Below are 19339 nucleotides of genomic sequence, written 5' to 3'. Positions count from 1 at the left end.
TTTAAAATGTTCATAAAACTTTTAATTTATGATTCAACTTCTAGAAATACATTATCAAATTTCTAAAATGCACAGAGATCTTTGAATAAGTATGTTAATTACAGCATAACTTATAACAGCAAAAATCAGAATCAGCCTAAGTATCTGTGTTAGAATTAGGTTTGTCTGCATGTAAGAGAACATTTAAATAAAGCTGAAATATATTTCTTTCTTACCTGAAAGAAATTCAGAAATAGGCCATCCATGCTAATATGGTGTCTTCACAATATCATCAAGGACCAAGGTTTCTTTCTTGCCAGTTCAGCACCCTCAGGAAACAGCTTTCTGAGGTTAACTCATGATCCAAGTGCCTGTTGGAACTCCAGCCATCACCTCCACATCCCATGCAGTGGGAAGCTGATAGGAGGCAAAAGCAAAAGAATGCTGCTCTCAAATGAGTCAGCCCCCTTTAAGAAGTTTTTCTTTAAATTGATAATAACTATTCTACTTATATCTCATTGGCCCGAACTCGGTCAATGGCCACACCTACTCCAAGGAGGCTGGGAGATGTGACCTTTAATTGGACATAATATAGTCCCATTTAAATATGGGTTACCTTATTATGAAAGTAGGTGGGAACGAAATTTGAGGACTCAACTACCTGACTTTCTCCCAGTGACTCACAATATGGTATTGTTAAACAAATATGGTAAATATGCGGTCATTAAAAGTTATGTTTTAGAGGAATCTTATTCAAAAAGGAAAATGCTCCTAAGTGAAAAAAAACAGATTAAAAAGATATAAGCTCAATATGATTCCAACTTTTATTCAACATAAATGTGCATAGAAAATACGGAAATTATAAAATCAAAATTATGTCTATTGGCTTTGCAGAGTAAAATTATGGATGGTGCTTTCTTCTTCTTTATAGTTTTTCATTTTTTCCATAGGAAACATATATTATATTTGTACTCAGCAAACATCCAGTAAACATTATTTCTAATTAGAAAAGAAGCTGAAGGAGGAAAACATTCATGAAACTCAATAATAATAAAATAATAGGAGAATGCAACATAAAAATAGGAGAATGCAACACTACTCCTTATCTAAGCTTCCTAAACATCAGTTGATCCCTCAACTTTCAACTTAAAATAAGCCTTTGCCATGAGGGCTTCACTGAACACCCCAGTTGATAGCAATCTCTCCTTTCCACAAAAGTTTATGATAGGTGTTGTCAGTGGCACTGGTATGCACACTTGCAGAACTGCAGACTAATGTTATTTAAATATTTTATGCAACCATATTTCTCCAAGTAGATTATATAACCCATAAAAGCCAGGCATTTGACTCTTCTAAATGCTTTATAATAGTAAATGTTCCTATATTTACTTAATAATTAACTGGAATTATTTTATTTGTGTCCTGGCATGCACATTGCATACAATACCCTCTCGTAGAGTCTAATTGGTGTTGAGGATTTATACTGATGAGTAAAAAAGAGAATGGAAATGGTCATTGCACAGAAAAAAATCGCTGTATGCTAGATGACCAAAAAGGAAAAAAATACCTAACAAAACTTTGTTAATTTAGATTGCATTTACTTAGGGAAGGAACTGAAGTACTTACCTTGCAAATTACTAGCAAAAATAAGATTCCAGGACTTCCAGACAAGAGGACACACAGAGCATCACTCTAAGCACACAGAAATGATGAATAAAAGACAGAAAAAAAAATACTTTAAGCAGGGCTTGACAGCAAAAAGGAAAAATATCCGGGTACCAGAAATGAAGAAGAAACTTAAATTCATGGTGGCAAGAAGAAATGAAGTCATGAAGCCTTCAGAGTGTCCTGAATTGGTCATTAGCCTTCAGTTTATCTGGAAGCCAGCTGAACTAGAAATCGATGAACCTTCTGTGGGGCCTGTCCTGGCAAGAGTGAGATAATCTGCTGCAGGGGCTGTGGGTGGGCAGCCCAGGCCAGCTGGCTTCGGGAATGTGAAAGAGACTTAGACAGACCAAGAGCAGTGGGGCAAAACTGACTTTGACCAAACTGAGAGAGTCAGATTGCAAGTTACACCAGCTCAGAGACAGTTGATAGCAGCATAGTAAGAAGGGATCAGGCATAGGAGTTCCATCACCGCAGAGGTCAGAGAAGACCCAGAGCTATCACAAGGCCCAGTGGCGATGGGAGACTCCCTTCCTCCACCACCGCATGGCCATGTTTGCTATACCCGCAAGGCACCTATTCACCAGCACCTTGGAGAGCAAAGACGGAATAGGCGGAAATGTGAGGAACTGGGCACGTTTAAATCAAAAGACTGAAAATTAACTTAAAGAGACTATTTCAGTTATTGCACTGGGCCACATTTACTGGATTTGACTTAAAATTTATATTTTTTCCTCCCATCTCTATATGGATAGAAACAACTGACACAAATTGAATCAAGTAATAGAAAATTTCTTTAAACTGCATTTTCACTATTCACCTGTGCACAGTGTAAATTTATAATCCTGCTGTACTATATCTCTTTGAAATTTTAAAAAATATTTTTATTTTAAAGTCTCTTTCAGAACTGCTTTATTATCTCTATTTTGGGGTGGGGATAAGGAAGACTGAACTCTTCTTCCAGAATCCAAAACGTTAAATTGGACAAAAAGACCCCACCTTTGGTATTTCTCTCAAATCAAGTAATATCCTCCTTCATTCTGGACCAAGGAAGAGTTGGGATTGATGTGTCTCTGCTGCCTCTATGTCTCTTCTACCCAAAATGCCTTGGGGTAAAAAACATCAGGGTTTTTTTGTTTTGTTTGTTTTTGTTTTTGTTTGTTTTTGTTTTCTTCCAGTTTCTGTCTCCTCAGGACTTTCCCTAGTACCGCTAGTACCAGAACCAGCTACGTAATTTTGGGGCCCAGTTCAAAATGAACAAGGGCTCTTTGATCAATAAACCATTTGTGGCTCCTCTAAGCCTGGGGCCCTGTGTGTCTGTGTAGGTCACACCCCCATGAAGCTTGTCCTATCTATATACAAGGCCTTGAAGTGCTGGGCCCTGGGCTTCACTTCTCTGTGTAATAACCCATTTCTTTCTGACTCTGGACTTTTTCTTAGACCTTAAGGCTGGTTGGGATAGCCTCTCTACACTTACAGGGAGCTGGACTTCAAGCTTATTTTTTGTTTTTAGTGCAGAGTCAAAATCCAATTTGATGATAAAAGCTGTTAATATATTTTTTTAAAAAATAAATAAATAATAGGTGTTTCTCTGCCTCTTTCTGGAAGCCCTCTAGTCACCGCAATGTGACGTGAAGATATTCAGGATAGGAAAATAATACATCTGGAAGCAGTTTAAAAATAGTAACCTTTGTACAAAGGGAAATAATCCAAATTCCTGATCTAAGATTAGGAGATTTTGAAACAAGAGCAATTACATTTGAAAAATAATTTAGTAGAAATCTGAGAAATGAAAATATACCTATTAAAATTTGGCCGGGCACGGTGGCTCATGCCTGTAATCCCAGCACTTTGGGAGGCTGAGGCCAGCGGATCACAAGGTCAGAAGTTCAAGACTAGCCCGGCCAACATGGTGAAATCCTGTCTCTACTAAAAATACAAAAATTAGCCGGGTGTGGTCGCATGTGCCTGTAATCCCAGCTACTCAGGAGGCTGAGGCAGGAGAATCGCTTGAAACCGCAAGGCAGAGTTTGCAGTGAGCTGAGATTGTGCCATTGCACTCCAGCCTAGGCAACAAGAGCAAAACTCTGTCTCAAAAAAAAAAAAAAAAAAAAAAAAAGGAAGAAGAAACAAAATATACCCATTAAAATTAAAAAAAAAAAGAAACAACTGAAAAGAGAATTAGTGAATTGAAAGCTGAAAAAATAAAAAGCAAACATAGCACAGAGAAATCAAGAAATTAAGAACAGGAACAAGACACTAACAGACATGGAAGTTAGAAGTTAAAATTTCTACTAGAAATTCCAGAAGAATAGAATAGAGACAATGGTGAGAATTTCTCAGAACAAAAGAAATTGTACTGAGTCATGAGCAGGATAAATTAAAATTTCCAACCACTGACACATTAGAGTGAAACTACAAAATATTAAGAGAAAATTTTAGACGCAAACAGAAAAGGCAAAACATCTCCAAATGAACAATCACACATCTACACTGACAACAGACTTCTCCTCAGAAGCAGCAGGTACCAGAAGAGAATGAATTCTATCTTCAAAGTCGTCAGGGAGGAAAAGTGACACGGTAGAATTCTATCCCCAAATAAGTGATAAATCAAGAGTAAAAATAGCATACATTTTTCTTTTCCCTTTTTTTGTTTTTTTTTTTTTAAGACAGAGTCTTGCGTTGCCCAGGCTAGAGTGCAGTGGCACAATCTTGGCTCACCACAACCTCTGCCTCCTGGCCCAAGCGATTCGTTCATTTCAGCCTCCTGAGTAGCTGAAGGTATACATACTAGCACTACAGGTATGTGCCAGCACACCTGGCTAATTCTTTTAAACATATGTTTTTGGTAGAGATGGGGTTTCGCCATGTTGCCCAGGCTGGTCTCGAACTCCTGATGTCAAGTGATCCACTCGCCTTGGCCTCCCAAAGTGCTGGGATGACAGGCGTGAATCACCACGCATGACCAGCATGCATTTTTAATACATCCAAAGTCCAAGAGAGTTAACTGACTCTCACCAAAAAGCTACCAAAAGTAAGATTTTTAACAAAAAAGAAAAAGCCAGGATGAAAGATGGAATTCAAGAACAATGGTGAGAAAAGGGAGGAAAAATCTGGTGAAAATACATGAACTACTACTAATAAATAACTGACCAGCTGTAGTGGCTCACGCCTGTAATCCCAGCACTTTGGGAGGCCGAGGCAGGCGTATCACCTGAGGTTGGGAGTTCGAGACCAGCCTGACCAACATGGAGAAACCTCGTCTCTACTGAAAATACAAAAAATTAGCTGTGTGTGGTGGTGCATGCCTGTAATCCCAGCTACTCAGGAGGCTGAGGCAGGAGAATTGCTTTAAGCTGGGAGGCAGAGGTTGCTGTGAGCTGAGATTGCACCATTGCACTCCAGCCTGGGCAACAAGAGCCAATCTCCATCTCAAACAAAACAAAACAAAACAAAACAAAACAAAACAAAACAAAACAAGGTAGAACTAAAACACTAGACAATAGTTAACACAGGAGCCAGAATGAGATTGTTTAGAGTAAAATACAAATGTGTTAAATTCCTTGCTTGTTTAGGAGACTATAAACAAACTTTAGTATTTATTTTAAAATAATGTGAATTAGCCAGGTGTGGTGACACAAGCCTGTGGTGCCAGCTATTGGGGAGTCTGAGGTGGCAGAATCGTTTGAGCCCAGGAAGTCAAGGCTGCAGTGAGCTATAATCGCACCACTGCACTCCAGCCTGGGTGACAGGGAGATTCTATCTCAAAAAAATAAAAACTAAAATAATGTGAACTGTGTATAATAACATTTTAATGGTACCTATTGAAGGATCAGAAGTAGAATGTGTAACTTTTAATCTAGAAGAGGAAATAAAGAAAAATTGACCAATTCAATAGAAGATGAGAAGAGCAGAAAAAAGCAAACAAAAACTACCAAACTAAAATGGCGTGAGTCCAAATATGTCAGATACCACGAATAATGCAAACAAATAAGACTCACTCACTAATAGAGATATCCATGGATCAATCAATGTTATATTTTAAAAAGGAAACTTCTAAAATGATATATACAAAAAACTATGTAGGATAAACTGTTCCTTACGTACATTTAAAACACACATGTTTAAATTAGCATATATTGTCCTTGGATACATAACAATGCATGTACAAAGTATTCAAAAATATTTGAACAATGCACCTTAAATTCATAACATTAACTGTCTCTGGGAAGAAGATGAGACAGAATGGGAAACAAAGAGGACTTTAATCTGTAGTGGTTTATTTTTTAATTAAAAAAGACTAAAAACAAAAATAATAAAATATTAATGAGTAGTGGGTACATAGGTTATCATTCTTCATACTGTTCTGTATTTTTTTTAATTTCCAGAATAAAAAGATTAAACAAACAAAAAAAAAAGAATCAAGATTTTGGAGGATGGCTGCGCATGGTGGCTCATGCTTGTAATCCCAGCACTTTGGGAGGCCGAGGTAAGTGGATTGCTTGAGCTCAGGAGCTCCAGACCAGCCTGGGCAACATGGTGAAACCCCATCTCTACAAAAAGTACAAAAATGGCCAGGCGCAGGGGCTCACGCCTGTAATCCCAGAACTTTGGGAGGCCAGGGCAGGCAGAAGGAGTACAAGAACAGCCTGGGCAACATGGTGAAACCCCAGCTCTACTAAAAATACAAAAATTAGCCAGGCTTGGTGGTGCGCACCTGTAGTCCCAGCTGCTCAGGAGCTGAGGCAGGAGAATTGCTTGAACACAGGAGGTAGAGGTTGCAGTGAGCCAAGATCAGGCCACTGCACTCCAGCCTGGGAGACAGAGTGAGACTCTGTCTCAAAAGAAACAAACAAACAAACAATTAACTGGGTGTGGTTATAGTCCCAATAAGCTGGGAGGCTGAGGAGGGAGGATCACTTGAACCTGGGAGGTTGAAGCTTCAGTGAACTGTAATCGCACCACTGCACTCAAGCATGGGCAACAGAGTGTCAAAAAAAAAAAAAAAAAAAGGGAGGGTGAAGAGAAATCTTTTACATATCTCATAAAATATTTAGTGCTTGAGTTCATTACAAAAGTTTAGAATATACACTTAAAAACACAAAAATATCTTTCTCTAAGAGTTCTTTATTACTCAATTTATCACAGTAATTGAAAAGGAATTTTCCATTTAATTGTTCAGATTTAGTGAAATTTTCATGGGCAAAAAGAGAAAAAAGTATGTAGTTCGGTAATGATGAACATCAAATGATAAGGAAAGATTTCATTTTTTAAAAAAAATGTTGTTTTTCCTTGAACTAGGGAGCACAAATGATACCCAAAGGACTCTCTGTCACTTACTGATGGGCCTCAGATTTTTAAAATTAGTTTCTAAGCCTCTTCAAAGAATCCAATTTTATCTTTAAGCTAGAAAACTGGAGCACAAAGAAGTCATTTTCAGAGAAAATGAATGCACAGTTTTCTTAAAAAAAAATGCACACAGGATTCTGAATCTGGAGAAAAATATAAAACTAGTAGTGCCTGTATTTGAGTTACATTTTGGATCTAAAGAGTTTGATGTAACTCTAGAGGGTTAATAGCTGCTCTTGGTTAAAAAGTAAACAAGCAAGATCAATTTTCTAAAATCTCTTTCTTTTCATGAAGTAAACATCAGCGTAAGTACAAGCTACAGTGTTCGTGAAGACAGACTCACAACTACGATGGAAAAGGAGATTTTTGTTATTATAGAGGAAGCTTGTCTCAATCCACGCTTTGTCTCCTTTACATAAAAAAATACAGTCATTGTATTAAACTCTGCCAACATCAGTAAAACTCAGGCAACACCCAGTTGTGTTCTCTTTGGGGAGGCTAAATGATTTTCTCAAAGTCATGCAGGAATATGGCTCAGGAACAAGGGAGCCACCTGAGGTTGGCCTGTGACTACTAAAATTACACTGAGCCCTTTGTGTAGAGTCCCTTAGTCATTTATCTCCAAATTAAAAGAGCTCACAATTCACCTTGGGTCCTTCTGGCCTGTGAGGGTATGGGGACATAGAAATACAGAGGACTAAGGCATGGTGGGGCATCTTTTGGGTAAACCCAAGGGCCTTCCCTGATTCCCAGGATCAGAGAGCACAGAATGGAAACCAAACAACCATGCTCTTTAGAGATGGCCGTTTAAGTGAACTCTGTCTTGGGTTAGGCTACTTCTGTAGAGGGAGGTTTCTTCCTTTGGCCATCACGAGCTTTTGTGGGCACAGACCTGGTTAGTGGGGAGATGATCAAGACCAACGCAGGCCTGAAGGGCTATGTGTGGCCATGGGCAGTTCAGCTGGCCCTTGTGCCTTTGTGCTGCTGGCTCTTGGAAACAATACTTGGATGGAGAGATCAAAATACAGAATTGGTCATAAATAAAGTTTCTTGGATGTTGGCCAAAAATGAATCTTCATAGTTAGGTAAACCATGAAGAGAATTTGTGAACTTTAAAAGAAAACCATATCCTGTGGTGCATGGAAAAAATCCAGTTTTCTATACATTTAGTAGGTGTAAGTAGCCACTTGTCAGGCTAAGATATAGGGTCCTCTCGCTCCTTCAGGGTTCCAGACCTCAGTGGTTTTTTGGCTCATTGGTTTGGTTAGGAGATCAGTCAGCTCTCTGGAAAGTTTTTTCAGCCTGGGGTATGGTGGCCACCTCTCAAGACTCAGCCGTGTCTTTGGATTCCTGGGTGAACAATACAACTTGACCGAAATTTCTGTTGCTCTCAGACTCTGAGAAGTTCCCTCTCTTGACATCCCTGTGTTGTTAAAGGCTAAAACTTGAGGCAAAAGTAAGCCGACTTCTGTACCCTACCAGCCAGGCAAAACCACAGGCTGGGTACAGATGTCTGTAGCCCAGCAACTCCTCAAAGACTCCACTGTCTTTTTTGTGCATGAAATTGCTTGCTATATGATCTGATTTTGTGAAGTCTCAGTCGTCTGATTTCAGGCAGCTTTCTTTAAACTATGAGAAGGAGCTGTGGGAGTTAACGAGCAGCAAAACTAATCAAGTCCATTGAGCCTCAGGATTCCAAAGTTCAGGGCCAGGGATTGTCTCTGGACTCAGCCCAGCCAAGAAATGAGTAAGGCATTTCCAGAACTGCCTCTGGGCACTGGCATGTGTACTCGTGTGTTGCCAGCAAAACTAAGGACTGTACTCTGATTCCTTACTGAAGAGTATCTCTCAGCGGGTCCAAAGTCAAGAAGTTACCCAAAACGGGCCGTAATCTGGAGTAAGCTAGAGTCTAAGATGATCTCGAGATAGAGCCAGATCCCTCCCCTAAACCACACAGCAGAATAGTCCTCCGTCGTTTTTCTGGGGGCCCGCTTATCCGCTGCACAAAGATGTATGTTCTGAATTATATGTGTTGAACTTAATTCGGTGCCTGTAGCTGTTGATTTGCTTTTGTTTCCCACAGTCTCCTCTGAAGAACTGCAGGAAATCTGTCGCCCAGGATGGAGTGCAGTGGCGCGACCTCGGCTCACTGCAAGCTCAGTCTCCCAGGTTCAGGCCATTCTCCTGCCTCAGCCTCCCCAGCAGCTGGGACTACAGGCGCACGCCGCCACACCCGGCTATTTTTTTTTTTGTATTTTCAGTAGAGACAGGGTCTCACCGTGTTAGCCAGGATGGTCTCTATCTCCTGACCTCGTGATCCGCCTGCCTCAGCCTCCCAAAGTGCTGGGATTACAGGCGTGAGCCACCGCGCCCGGCCAACTGCAGGAAAATTCTTCATAGCCAAGAGGGCTTTTTAAAAAAGAGTGTTATGCTCAACTTGCAAATCAGACAATGGCAGGCAAAGGCACATGAAATTAGACTCCCCATCTGAAACTGAGTACTTTCTCCAGCCAAACTTCCTGAGACCTTTTTGTGTGTTTGAATGACATTTAGTTCGCACTCTTGCAACAGGACACCTCTCTTCATGCCATATGGATGAGGGTATAAACACCCTGTTAGCAGACATGGGGTCCCTAGCCAGAGTCACCTCCTTGAGTGAGTGGGTGATTATTTCTTTTCTTTTGCTATATTTAACCAAGAATTATACACTACATCCCAGGATCTCACTTTCTATAGACTATATTCCCTACAATAATAACTGCTTACCCTCCAGAATCCATGTGTCCCATCTTATTCAGGTCAAAACCTCAGTGCACGGGATTGTCCCAGGCACAGTTTAGCACAGCCGCACTCACATGGAACAGTGCACTATTCAAGGGGCTTTCTCGAGCCTCTCACTGCGGTCCTGGGATCAGGAGAATAACCCCATTGGCAGCACTGGAGTGATGCATAAGTGTCCCTGAGCTCCTCGATCAGATGACACTCTCCCTCTAGGAAAACATGCTACCCCAAATTCCACCCTCAAAGAGTCATTCCTTTGGAATAAGCTACTGTCACCTTTAAGAGTTCCCTGAGTAGCCGGGCATGGTGGCTCATGCCTGTAATCCCAACACTTTGGGAGGCCGAGGTGGGCGGATCACTAGGTCAGGAGATCGAGACCATCCTGGCTAACACGGCGAAACCCCATCTCTACTAAAAATACCAAAAATTACCCAGGCGTGGTGGCGGGTGCCTGTAGTCCCAGGTACTCGGGAGGCTGAAGTGGGAGAATTGCTTGAACCCTGGAGGCTTGAACCCGGGAGGCGGAGGTTGCAGTGAGCCGAGATCACACCACTGCACTCTTAGCCTGGGTGACAGAGCGAGACTCCATCTCGAAAAAAAAAAAAAGAAAAAGAAAAAAGAAAAAAGAAAAAAGTTCCCTGAGTCAAAGTAGTAGAGTTGGAAAGTGTCCTGGATTTGGAGTTGGGCACATCTGGGTCCCAAAGCAAACTCTGCCACTTAGCGGCTGTGTGACTATCTGCAAGCAACTTAACCTCCTTGAGCCTCAGATTGGCTTTGTATAAACTTACAGGGCTCCTGCAAGGCAGGGCTCATTTAGGCAATGCATATAGAGGGGTAAGCACATGGCTGATATCTTGTAGGTGCCCAATAAACTATAGGTATCACTATGATTATTAAATACAAGCACTTCTAGGAACAATAACTTGGCATGAAATAGACAAGTTTCCTTTGACACGGTACATAGCTAGCTCAAAATCAGGTAAAGAATGAAATGGGTGCTACTCTCCTAGTGACACCTCATAGCCCAGGAACTGTAAGAAGGATCTCAGAAAAGAGGGGAAGGAGGAGTCAAAGACAAGCTTTATCACCTTTAGAATCTGGCTTCTTACTCATACCCCATCTTTTAACAGCTAGGGACACTAACTCAGCAAACCTCTTGGCTAATGTCATATAGTTAATTGGGCAGCAGCTGGAATGAGAGCCTATACACCCTGCTTCCAGCCATAGACCCTTTTCACCAACTGAGCATTGCACCTATACAATGATGAAAGAGTCAGTGGTGGCAAAACACTGGATCAGGAATCAAATACCTGCTTTCTAACTAGAAAGGGGCATGTGGGAAAGTCCTGGGGGCAATGAAATGTTCTATATCTTGATTAGCATGCGTTGGGTATGGTTACATAGATATACATATTTGTCAAAATGTATCAACTGGGCACTTCAGTTCTGTGTGTTCTATGGTACAAAAATTATACATCAGTAAAATTAGTTAGTCAAAAAATATATTTTCCAGCCCCAGCTCTAACACTAATGAGCTAAGTGGTCTTGGCCAAGTCAATCCAAGTCGACTCTCTTTGCTTTACCTTTCTTTTCCTTATAATGATGGGTTATAATTAGACAAAGTTCCTTCCACCTCAACAATACGATTTGGTAAACAGGACCTCTTTCTTTCATTTCAGTCGCTATTGTATTCACACTGAGTTCAGCAGCAGAGCCAGAGAGACTGGCCCACAATTTAGGGGGACTGGGGACTGGTATGTGCAAGTGATCCAGTGTCTTTCTTTTGCATCACTAACTCTCCAGCTACACTTTAAAGAACTTGATTGGTTTTCCACAGGGATCCGACAAAGCAATATGATTGAGCCGTGGTATGAGAATGATCTGGCCTCAGAAAAGTTGTATCTGCCACCAGAGATAACAACTTTCACATGGAGAGCAGAGAAAATGTTTCCTGGACAATGGGAATGACTGACAGATATTAGATGGGAGGAAATTGAAAGCTTTGCCAAGTTTCATGATAAAATGCTATTTCTCATGGTAAGGTCAAGCTGTCTCTATTGCAGCTATTGCTTTTAAAATACAAAGGGAACACAGCAGATTCAACAGAGTGCATCAGATTTTACAAAGAGTATGTGATCAAAGACCGCTTGTTTCATTTATAAATGAAATCGCCTGACTATTAGAGCAACAAAGATCATCAAGAATGAATTTGGAATTTGCTGATGAACCAAAAGCTGAAAAACATCAGTAAGAAAATCTCTAAAGGTTTGATTACAAAGCCTTTTAGATGTAAAATGCCCACCAATGTTTGCAAGATTACACATGTAAAAAGGTTAAATTGGACTTTCAGGTGAGAGCATTATACCAGGAGCTGGAATTGGCATTTTCAAAATATTTTAATAAGTGTTTCAAAAGGTGGAATATATTGACTGGTACGAAATCTTACTGTTTCCAAAGACTAGAAATCTAAAATTGAAATCTAGCATGTACAAATCATTGAATATTAGTGAGTTTACTTACACAAACAGAACTGAAACAAAAGTTCTATTTTAGTTTCAAGTTGCATTTAAAAATGAGTGGAATTTGTTCTTATTTAAAATCTTTGGGGAATAACCCTGTGATCTTTAATTTTGTATCAACTTGACTGGGTTACAAGGTGCCCAGAAGTTTGGTTAAACTTTATTCTGGTTGTGTCTGTGAAGGTGTTTCTGGATGAAATTAACATTTGAATCAGTAGATTGAATAAAGCAGATTGCCCCTCCCAAGTGTGGGTGGGCCTCATCCAATCCCCTGGAAGCTTTAATAGAACCACAGCCTGAGTAAGGAAGAATCCCCTCTCTGACTGTCTTCAAGCTGGGAAATCAGTCTTCTCTTGCCTTCAGTTTGGACTAGATTTTACACGATCGCTCTCCTGCTTCTCAGGCCTCCAGACTCAGACTTTATCCCATAAACTCTCCTGGGTTTCCAGCTTGCTGACTGTAGATCTTGGGACTTTTCAGCCTCCAGAATAATGTGAACTAATTCCTGTGTGTGTGTGTGTGTGTGTGTGTGTGTCTGCATGTGTATGTGTCTTCTATTGGTTCTGTTTCTCTAGAAAACTCCTCAAATGACTCATTGACTCACGTCAACATCATTCAACTTTCAACTTTTTGGGGATTAGGTATCAAAATTTACATTGAGCATATGCCTTTGATCCAACTAGTGGCCTTCTAGGAATTTATCCTACAGAAATACCTGGACATGGTCAAAGAACCGAATACAGGGATCAGGGCCACCACATTGCACAGTGTCAGGAGGCACCATTCCCATTGAATCTGTGTCAATGGTGCCTCTGAAGCGGACAAAGATGTTTGCTGTTCAATTGTTTGAAATGGCAAACGAACAATGCAAATTTCCACCATTAGAGGGTCATTAAACAAGTTATATTACATCTACATTATAGGATATTATGGAAATTATGCCTTTGTTTTTTAAAAAATAAGATAGGTCTGTATGATCTGATAAGAACAGATGCCCAAGACGAGAAAAGCAAGGACAAGGGCAGAACAGTGTGTACAGTATATTCCCATTTGTGTGTATGTATATGTGTGTGTATGTACATATCCATATGTATATATATGTATGTGTGTATATATGCAAAGAAAATTTCCAGAAGGCTGCATAAACTGTAAATACTAGTTGCTGCTAGAAAGTGAGACTGGTCACCAGAGTAACAAGGAATTCTACTTTTTTTTGTATACTCGTTTTAATGCTCGATTTTTTTTTTAACCATGGCCTAGTATCGCTTTTGTAATTTACAAAAAAAAAGAGACTAATACAAAGTTGATAAATTTATTCAATAATTATCAGGTACCAAGCAATGTGCCAAGTACCTTCACAAACTGAAATGTTCATTGTCCAGTGAAATTTTCTCATTTCATGGTATAGCTTTTGCTGGTAGTATAATTGGTGGTGATGTTAGGAGTGGTGAATTAAACAAGCATTTTTGTGTACCTACTATGTTCCAGCACATTTCTAGTTGCTGGGGATACACCAGGGCCCAAGAAGAGAAAACACTGGCCTTCGTAATTCTTACCATCTCCCTATTTAGATGGGAGTTTTGCAGTCTGTGCACCACATTCACATGGCCTTGGCATGCCTTGTACAGTAGTCTTTCTACAAATGCTCCAGAGGAATGGGCACACATGTGTGTATGTGTGCACATATGTGTTTATGTGTGTACATGATATGTGTCCACGTTACAGTCTGACTGGCAACAGATAACCTATATGGTAAGCAGATGAGGTGTGTAAAAGGTCCCTGTAAGATGTAAAATCTTAGTAATGACCAGAGTCATCTTATAGAACTCAGCGTGGGCTACCACTGCTGCTGCCTCCACTCTTCCACTCCAAGACTTTGAGGCTGGCTGTAGTTCAAGATGTGGCTGGGTTCCTAATCCCTTAACACTCCTCACTAGTCCCATCCTCAACAATCCCAACTGGTAGGACCATGGTGGCTTGTAGAGGCAGAGGCTTGCAAAGTTTCCTGAAAGGGAGGTTCCAAGTCCCTCATTCTGGTTTGTTGGTCATCCAGGTTTACTACTCTCCTGGGGTCGAAAGTGGCTTCTTGCAGTTAAGTCAACTGCTGCAGTTGTTCCAGTATGTCCCAAACCCTAAACGTTCAGGAACGCCCACCGCTCTGCATATACCGAGATGTGCGCGTGTGAATCTCCCTGAGCACTTCCTGCTTCCTGGCCCCATTGCTTGAGTGGCTGGAACTGGCATATGGCTCATCAGATCTTTTCTCTTTACCTTACTGCCTTCACCTAGTGGATTCACCCAAACTGCTTTTGGAATCACTGGCCTTAGAAACAGCTGCTTACCTTCCTTCACAGCAAAGAGCAGGACAGGCTTCTGCATGCTGTTTCTACTGTAATGAGACTAAATCCTACAATCTTTCAGCTGACCCCTTGGTGAGCTACTGCCTACCTCCTACCACCTTTAAGTGATTCCCTCTCATCTGCAGAGGAATAATAGCTTCTGACTGTTGACAGGGGCAACAGACCCAGTAAATGTTTTATTTAATATTTTGTAGAAAGAACTTGGGAGTATACAGTACCCGTGAGATCCAAGACCTGGATTTTAATTTAATTTTAGAACTAAAATGTATTTAAAATTGTAGCATTGCCTGCATTGGCTCTTGGGAGTACAATAAACAGACATTGATTTCTGCTGAAGTTAACATCAAGAATTATTGAACTGAGAGGTACACACTGCCCCGGTCTCCACTTTAGTTAATATTTACCTTGAAAAATAATTAATCTTGATGTTAAATAAAAGTGGGCACCAATATATGTATTCTTCCTTTGTTCTATGCTGAGATGAATGTTAAGTATATAACATACAAATGTATTTTCTGTATATACTTATATATACATTTATTTTCTGTATATATTTACAAGTGTGTTTATATATACGTATATTTTAAGCATTTTACTGGAATGTCAGGATTTGCAAAAAAAAAAAAAAAAAATTACACAGATTGAAGCCCACCTAAGGTATTCCCCATCTCCTATTGAAGTCGTCATTTCCCTCTGCTGTTTTTACTCAATGAGGGCACAGGTTTTATGCAAACCATGCTATTTGTTCTGGTGAGGCAGCAGGCTGAGAAGGATTGGAATCATCACCTAACCGCCTGGCCCACCTGTGGCTTTTAGTCAGTTTAACATCAACGCGCTCTGTGTCTCAGCATGTTTTCCACATGTGAAGAGGAGCAGCAACAAAAGAGCATGCGACTGACTATGTTTGGTCATTAGGAGAAAAACATGATCCATCTCAGAGATTGAAACCCTCCCAGCCAAAGTCCACTTGCTTTCTGTACCTGGAAAATCATCCCCACCAGCTCAGACAGATGTGACTGATGGCCAGTAATGCTAATACAAATATTACTAGTAATATTAATTTGCTGTCGTTTCAATAACTGCTAACATACCTTAAGCCCTTTGCATTTACTTCGCCACTTTAGCCTTTTCCGAGGATTATCTCATTTATTCCTCACCTTAACTCGATGAGTTGATATTATCGGACCCATTTTATAAAAGAAAAAATTGAGGATGAGAGATGTCCAGTCCTTTGCTCATGGCAAAGGACCATTAATAAGTTTCAGGGTTAACGTTTGAACCAATCCTCTTTTATTCCAAAGCTTATGTTCTTAAAATTGTGTTAGGCTGCCTTTTCCTGACACAGAGTTGTGTTGAGTGGGTTGAGGCACAGACACCTTGAAGGGTGCTGCAGAAAGAGTTGTTCACTCGGGAGTAGGCGTTTCCTAGCCATGTGCATTTGGGAATGATGCCACTGAGGTGGAGGAGCTGGCTGCTCAGGGAGGCACATGACAAGAGGAAACAGGAATATCTGATGGCATTATTTCCACAATAGCCAGCCTCCAAATAGCCTTGACCTCATTCTTGCATTGTCCCAATGCCTTTGTCCTAGCCTTGACATTTTCTTTCTGAAACAGGCCACACTTTGCAGCATCAGTCAAGAGTACACACGAAACTCAACACTATTGTTATTGGATGCTGTGGAACACCTTTGGTCCCTACTTTAGGGCCGATGCACTCATTCCTGGGAGTGTTACTGCTGCCAGCTGCCAGCTGTCCCTCTTTGGAAACTGTACTCTGTAGAAAGGAGCAGTTTCACTTTTTTCTCTAGGCAGCCTTAATGTAATGACTGGTGGATGTAAGGCAGTACCAAAGACTGACCTCCTTGTCTCAAGAAGGGACTCCTCTGATGGGACACCTCAGTTCCAAAGGTCCCTGTGAGATTGGCTGAAATATCTCTTGCAATTGCATTAAAGTTAAACTTCTCCTTCTCCTTCTGACCAATCTTGCTTCTCTTACTCCCCTAAAGATGCTGTTCCCTTTCCTGTGGAACCCCATCTAAGACAACAGTTCATATAAATACAATAGGGTTGACCCCGTTCCCTTCCATTCTCTAATCAATAGTGTTCTGCATGCAAGGAGATTTAGATTTACAAGGCTGTGGTGTATTAACCACTTCTCTCTGTTACTCGCCTGAGATGCCAAGATCAATCCTGGAACAGAATCTAAGTAGAAGCCCAAGCTTTTGGGTCTCCACATTTCTACCCTAGCCAGTCCATAAGCAGTTGTGATTTGACCTTGCTCTGACCTCGCAAATATAAAGGGAAGAGTCGGCATTAAAAGTCAGTGAAGGCTCCTAACCACCTTTCCTTACCTTGTTGTAACATGATCATTTTATTACATCTTAAAACCCTAAATTTGGTTGCAGATCAGTAGAAAATCTACAGCCTAATCTGAAGCTCTTTCCCCAATGGTAAAGGGAAGGACCTTGTAATCTTTGAAGTTTGTATGTTGTTTTTGCAAGTTTGGAATGTTATCTCTCTTCTCCTCATCCAAAAGAAATAAAATATGCAAGCAGTTTAATGAGAAAAATCTAAGTGAAATTCCAACAATTAATTGATATCCTTTCCCTAGATTAGCAAAAAATAAATGGTCAGCAAAGAGGGATAAATCTACTTACAAAATATTGGATCACTAAAGGGTGCTCACCAGCTCCCCGCAAGAGCCACACATGCCTGGGGAGGCAGCTGTCGAGACAAAACCCAGGACTGGCCATTGTGTATCAAATTAGTATCTTTTCCCTGAAACCAGTGGAAAGGGGGAGATTTTTTAAATGCATTTTTGCTATGGGTTTTTTTCCTTACTTCTTTCTTTCCTTCTTTTTACCTACTTTCCTTTCTTTTAAAAGAATATTCTCTCAGCTAGGAAGGAAACTCTCATTCTTTTTGCTGACTGGCTTGTGCACAACTGGAAATTATAAAAGAAATTGCTGTATCATTGATGTAGTGAGAAAACAGGAAGACAATTTTCATCCCAAAATGAGCCATCTCAGCTGAAGCTCCCTTTGTAGTTGATGACCACACGCTTTCCATCTCGGCATGGGGCCAGTTTTATTAAAATCCTATAGCAACGGCTTATTTTTCAAACAGCACTCAAAAACAGGCATTTTATGATGAATTTCCCTCAAAGTTGCTCATGGTCATGTGTTTGCTGCCTTCAAGGACTCCAGTGGCAAAGGGATCTTACCTTATGCGGCAATGCCTGGATATTATTCTTGTGGTCAAAAACATTTTTGCACCCTCAGGTAACGCCCCATCAAAGAGGAGGATGCATGGAAAAGCACAAAGGAACTAGGGGCCCAGCTTTTGGTGCATCATTTCATTCCACAAATAGAGCAAACTCTGCAGGACCTAGAGAGCTTGCCAGAGAACTCTGCTATCATGTTGGAGAACAATGGGGGAGGCACTCAAAATGCCTAATTTCAAGGAGCCTGGATCAGAATGAGGTAGAATTTGAGGAGTTAGAGGGAGGAAGGAGAGAGATGAAGAAGGTAGCAAGGGAGAAATGCTGGCAATCAAAGAGAAGATAGAGGCAGAAGAAAAAGAGAGGAAAAGAGAAGACAGGAGAGAAGTGAACACTGGTCCATTATTTACTCTGTGAATTGGAGATCAGTTCCATTAGGCCCAAGAGACAGCTTTGACTTAGGAAACCACCAAAAATAGAAGTGATCAAAAACCAATAATTAAGAATAAGCTGGCTGGGTGCAGTGGCTCACACATGTAATCTCAGCACTTTGGGAGGCCCAGGTGGGTGGGTCACTTGAGGTCAGGAGTTCAAGACCAGCCTGGCCAACATGGTAAAACCCCGTTTCTACTAAAAATACAAAAATTAGCCAGGTGTGGTGGCACATGTCTGTAGTCCCAGCTACTTGAGAGGCTGAGGTAGTAGAATTGCTTGAATCCCTGAGGCAGAGGTTGCAGTGAGCCGAGATGGCACCACTGCACTCCTGGGTGACAGAGACTCAGAAGAAGCAAAGAAGGTTTTCAATAACTTGGTTGTTTTAACACCAAAAAACTGGGAATCATTAGGATAAGTGATTAAAATTAACTTGCTTTTTTAAAAGAAGCAATTAAACTTCAAACATATTTAACATACTTATAAATTAAACACAAATTTCAGTGTAGAAATTCTGCAATACATATTGCAGCAACAAGAGTCCTGTCCAAGAGATGTTTCTGAGAATCTGTGTAGCTGGCATCCAGAACTGGATTCTCTCCACCTCTATCAATTTTCAACAGATAGGCACTCAGCAACCTTTCTAAGTACACTGGTTCACGTCTTTGCTCTACCCATAGAAATTTCATTTCATTTGTCTTGTCTGAAAATACATGCATACAAATATGCAACGATCATTGATCAACCCTTAGTACCAGCTAAATAATCCCACAAGAGCTGGATGGCTGTTGAAGTTAATGAGCTGGGTTACAACTTCTTGGAACAATTCATGCTAGGCTCCAAGAGTGTTTCCAGTTATGAGGAAGCAGGGTGGGACTCCTAGTCCAATATTACAAAAGAGATTTCAAGAGTTCGCAATCTTTGGCCTAAATTTCCCTTTGGTAGCCTTGGTTCAACAGTAGGTAGCATATAATCCCTATAGAGACTTATCTAATAAATATTAAAAGCATATACCATTTATGCAAAATGTGT

The 19339-nt window shown here is 40.6% G+C and overlaps 1 protein-coding gene across 2 annotated transcripts in view; it reads right to left on the bottom strand.

Moving 5' to 3' along the window:
- GLIS3 (GLIS family zinc finger 3) overlaps window positions 1-19339 on the bottom strand; it is a 740609-nt gene that overhangs the window by 546604 nt on the left and 174666 nt on the right. For both annotated transcript variants that reach the window (XM_063788746.1, XM_063788747.1), the window contains exon 2: window positions 216-396. In XM_063788746.1, coding sequence (XP_063644816.1) covers window positions 216-245 — 30 coding nt within the window. In that variant the 5' untranslated portion in view covers window positions 246-396. The remainder of the gene's footprint in view (window positions 1-215; window positions 397-19339) is intronic.

This window comes from Pan troglodytes, chromosome 11 (assembly GCF_028858775.2).
Source record: "Pan troglodytes isolate AG18354 chromosome 11, NHGRI_mPanTro3-v2.0_pri, whole genome shotgun sequence".
NCBI lineage: Eukaryota > Metazoa > Chordata > Mammalia > Primates > Hominidae > Pan > Pan troglodytes.
This window is presented reverse-complemented; position numbering and strand designations above follow the sequence as displayed.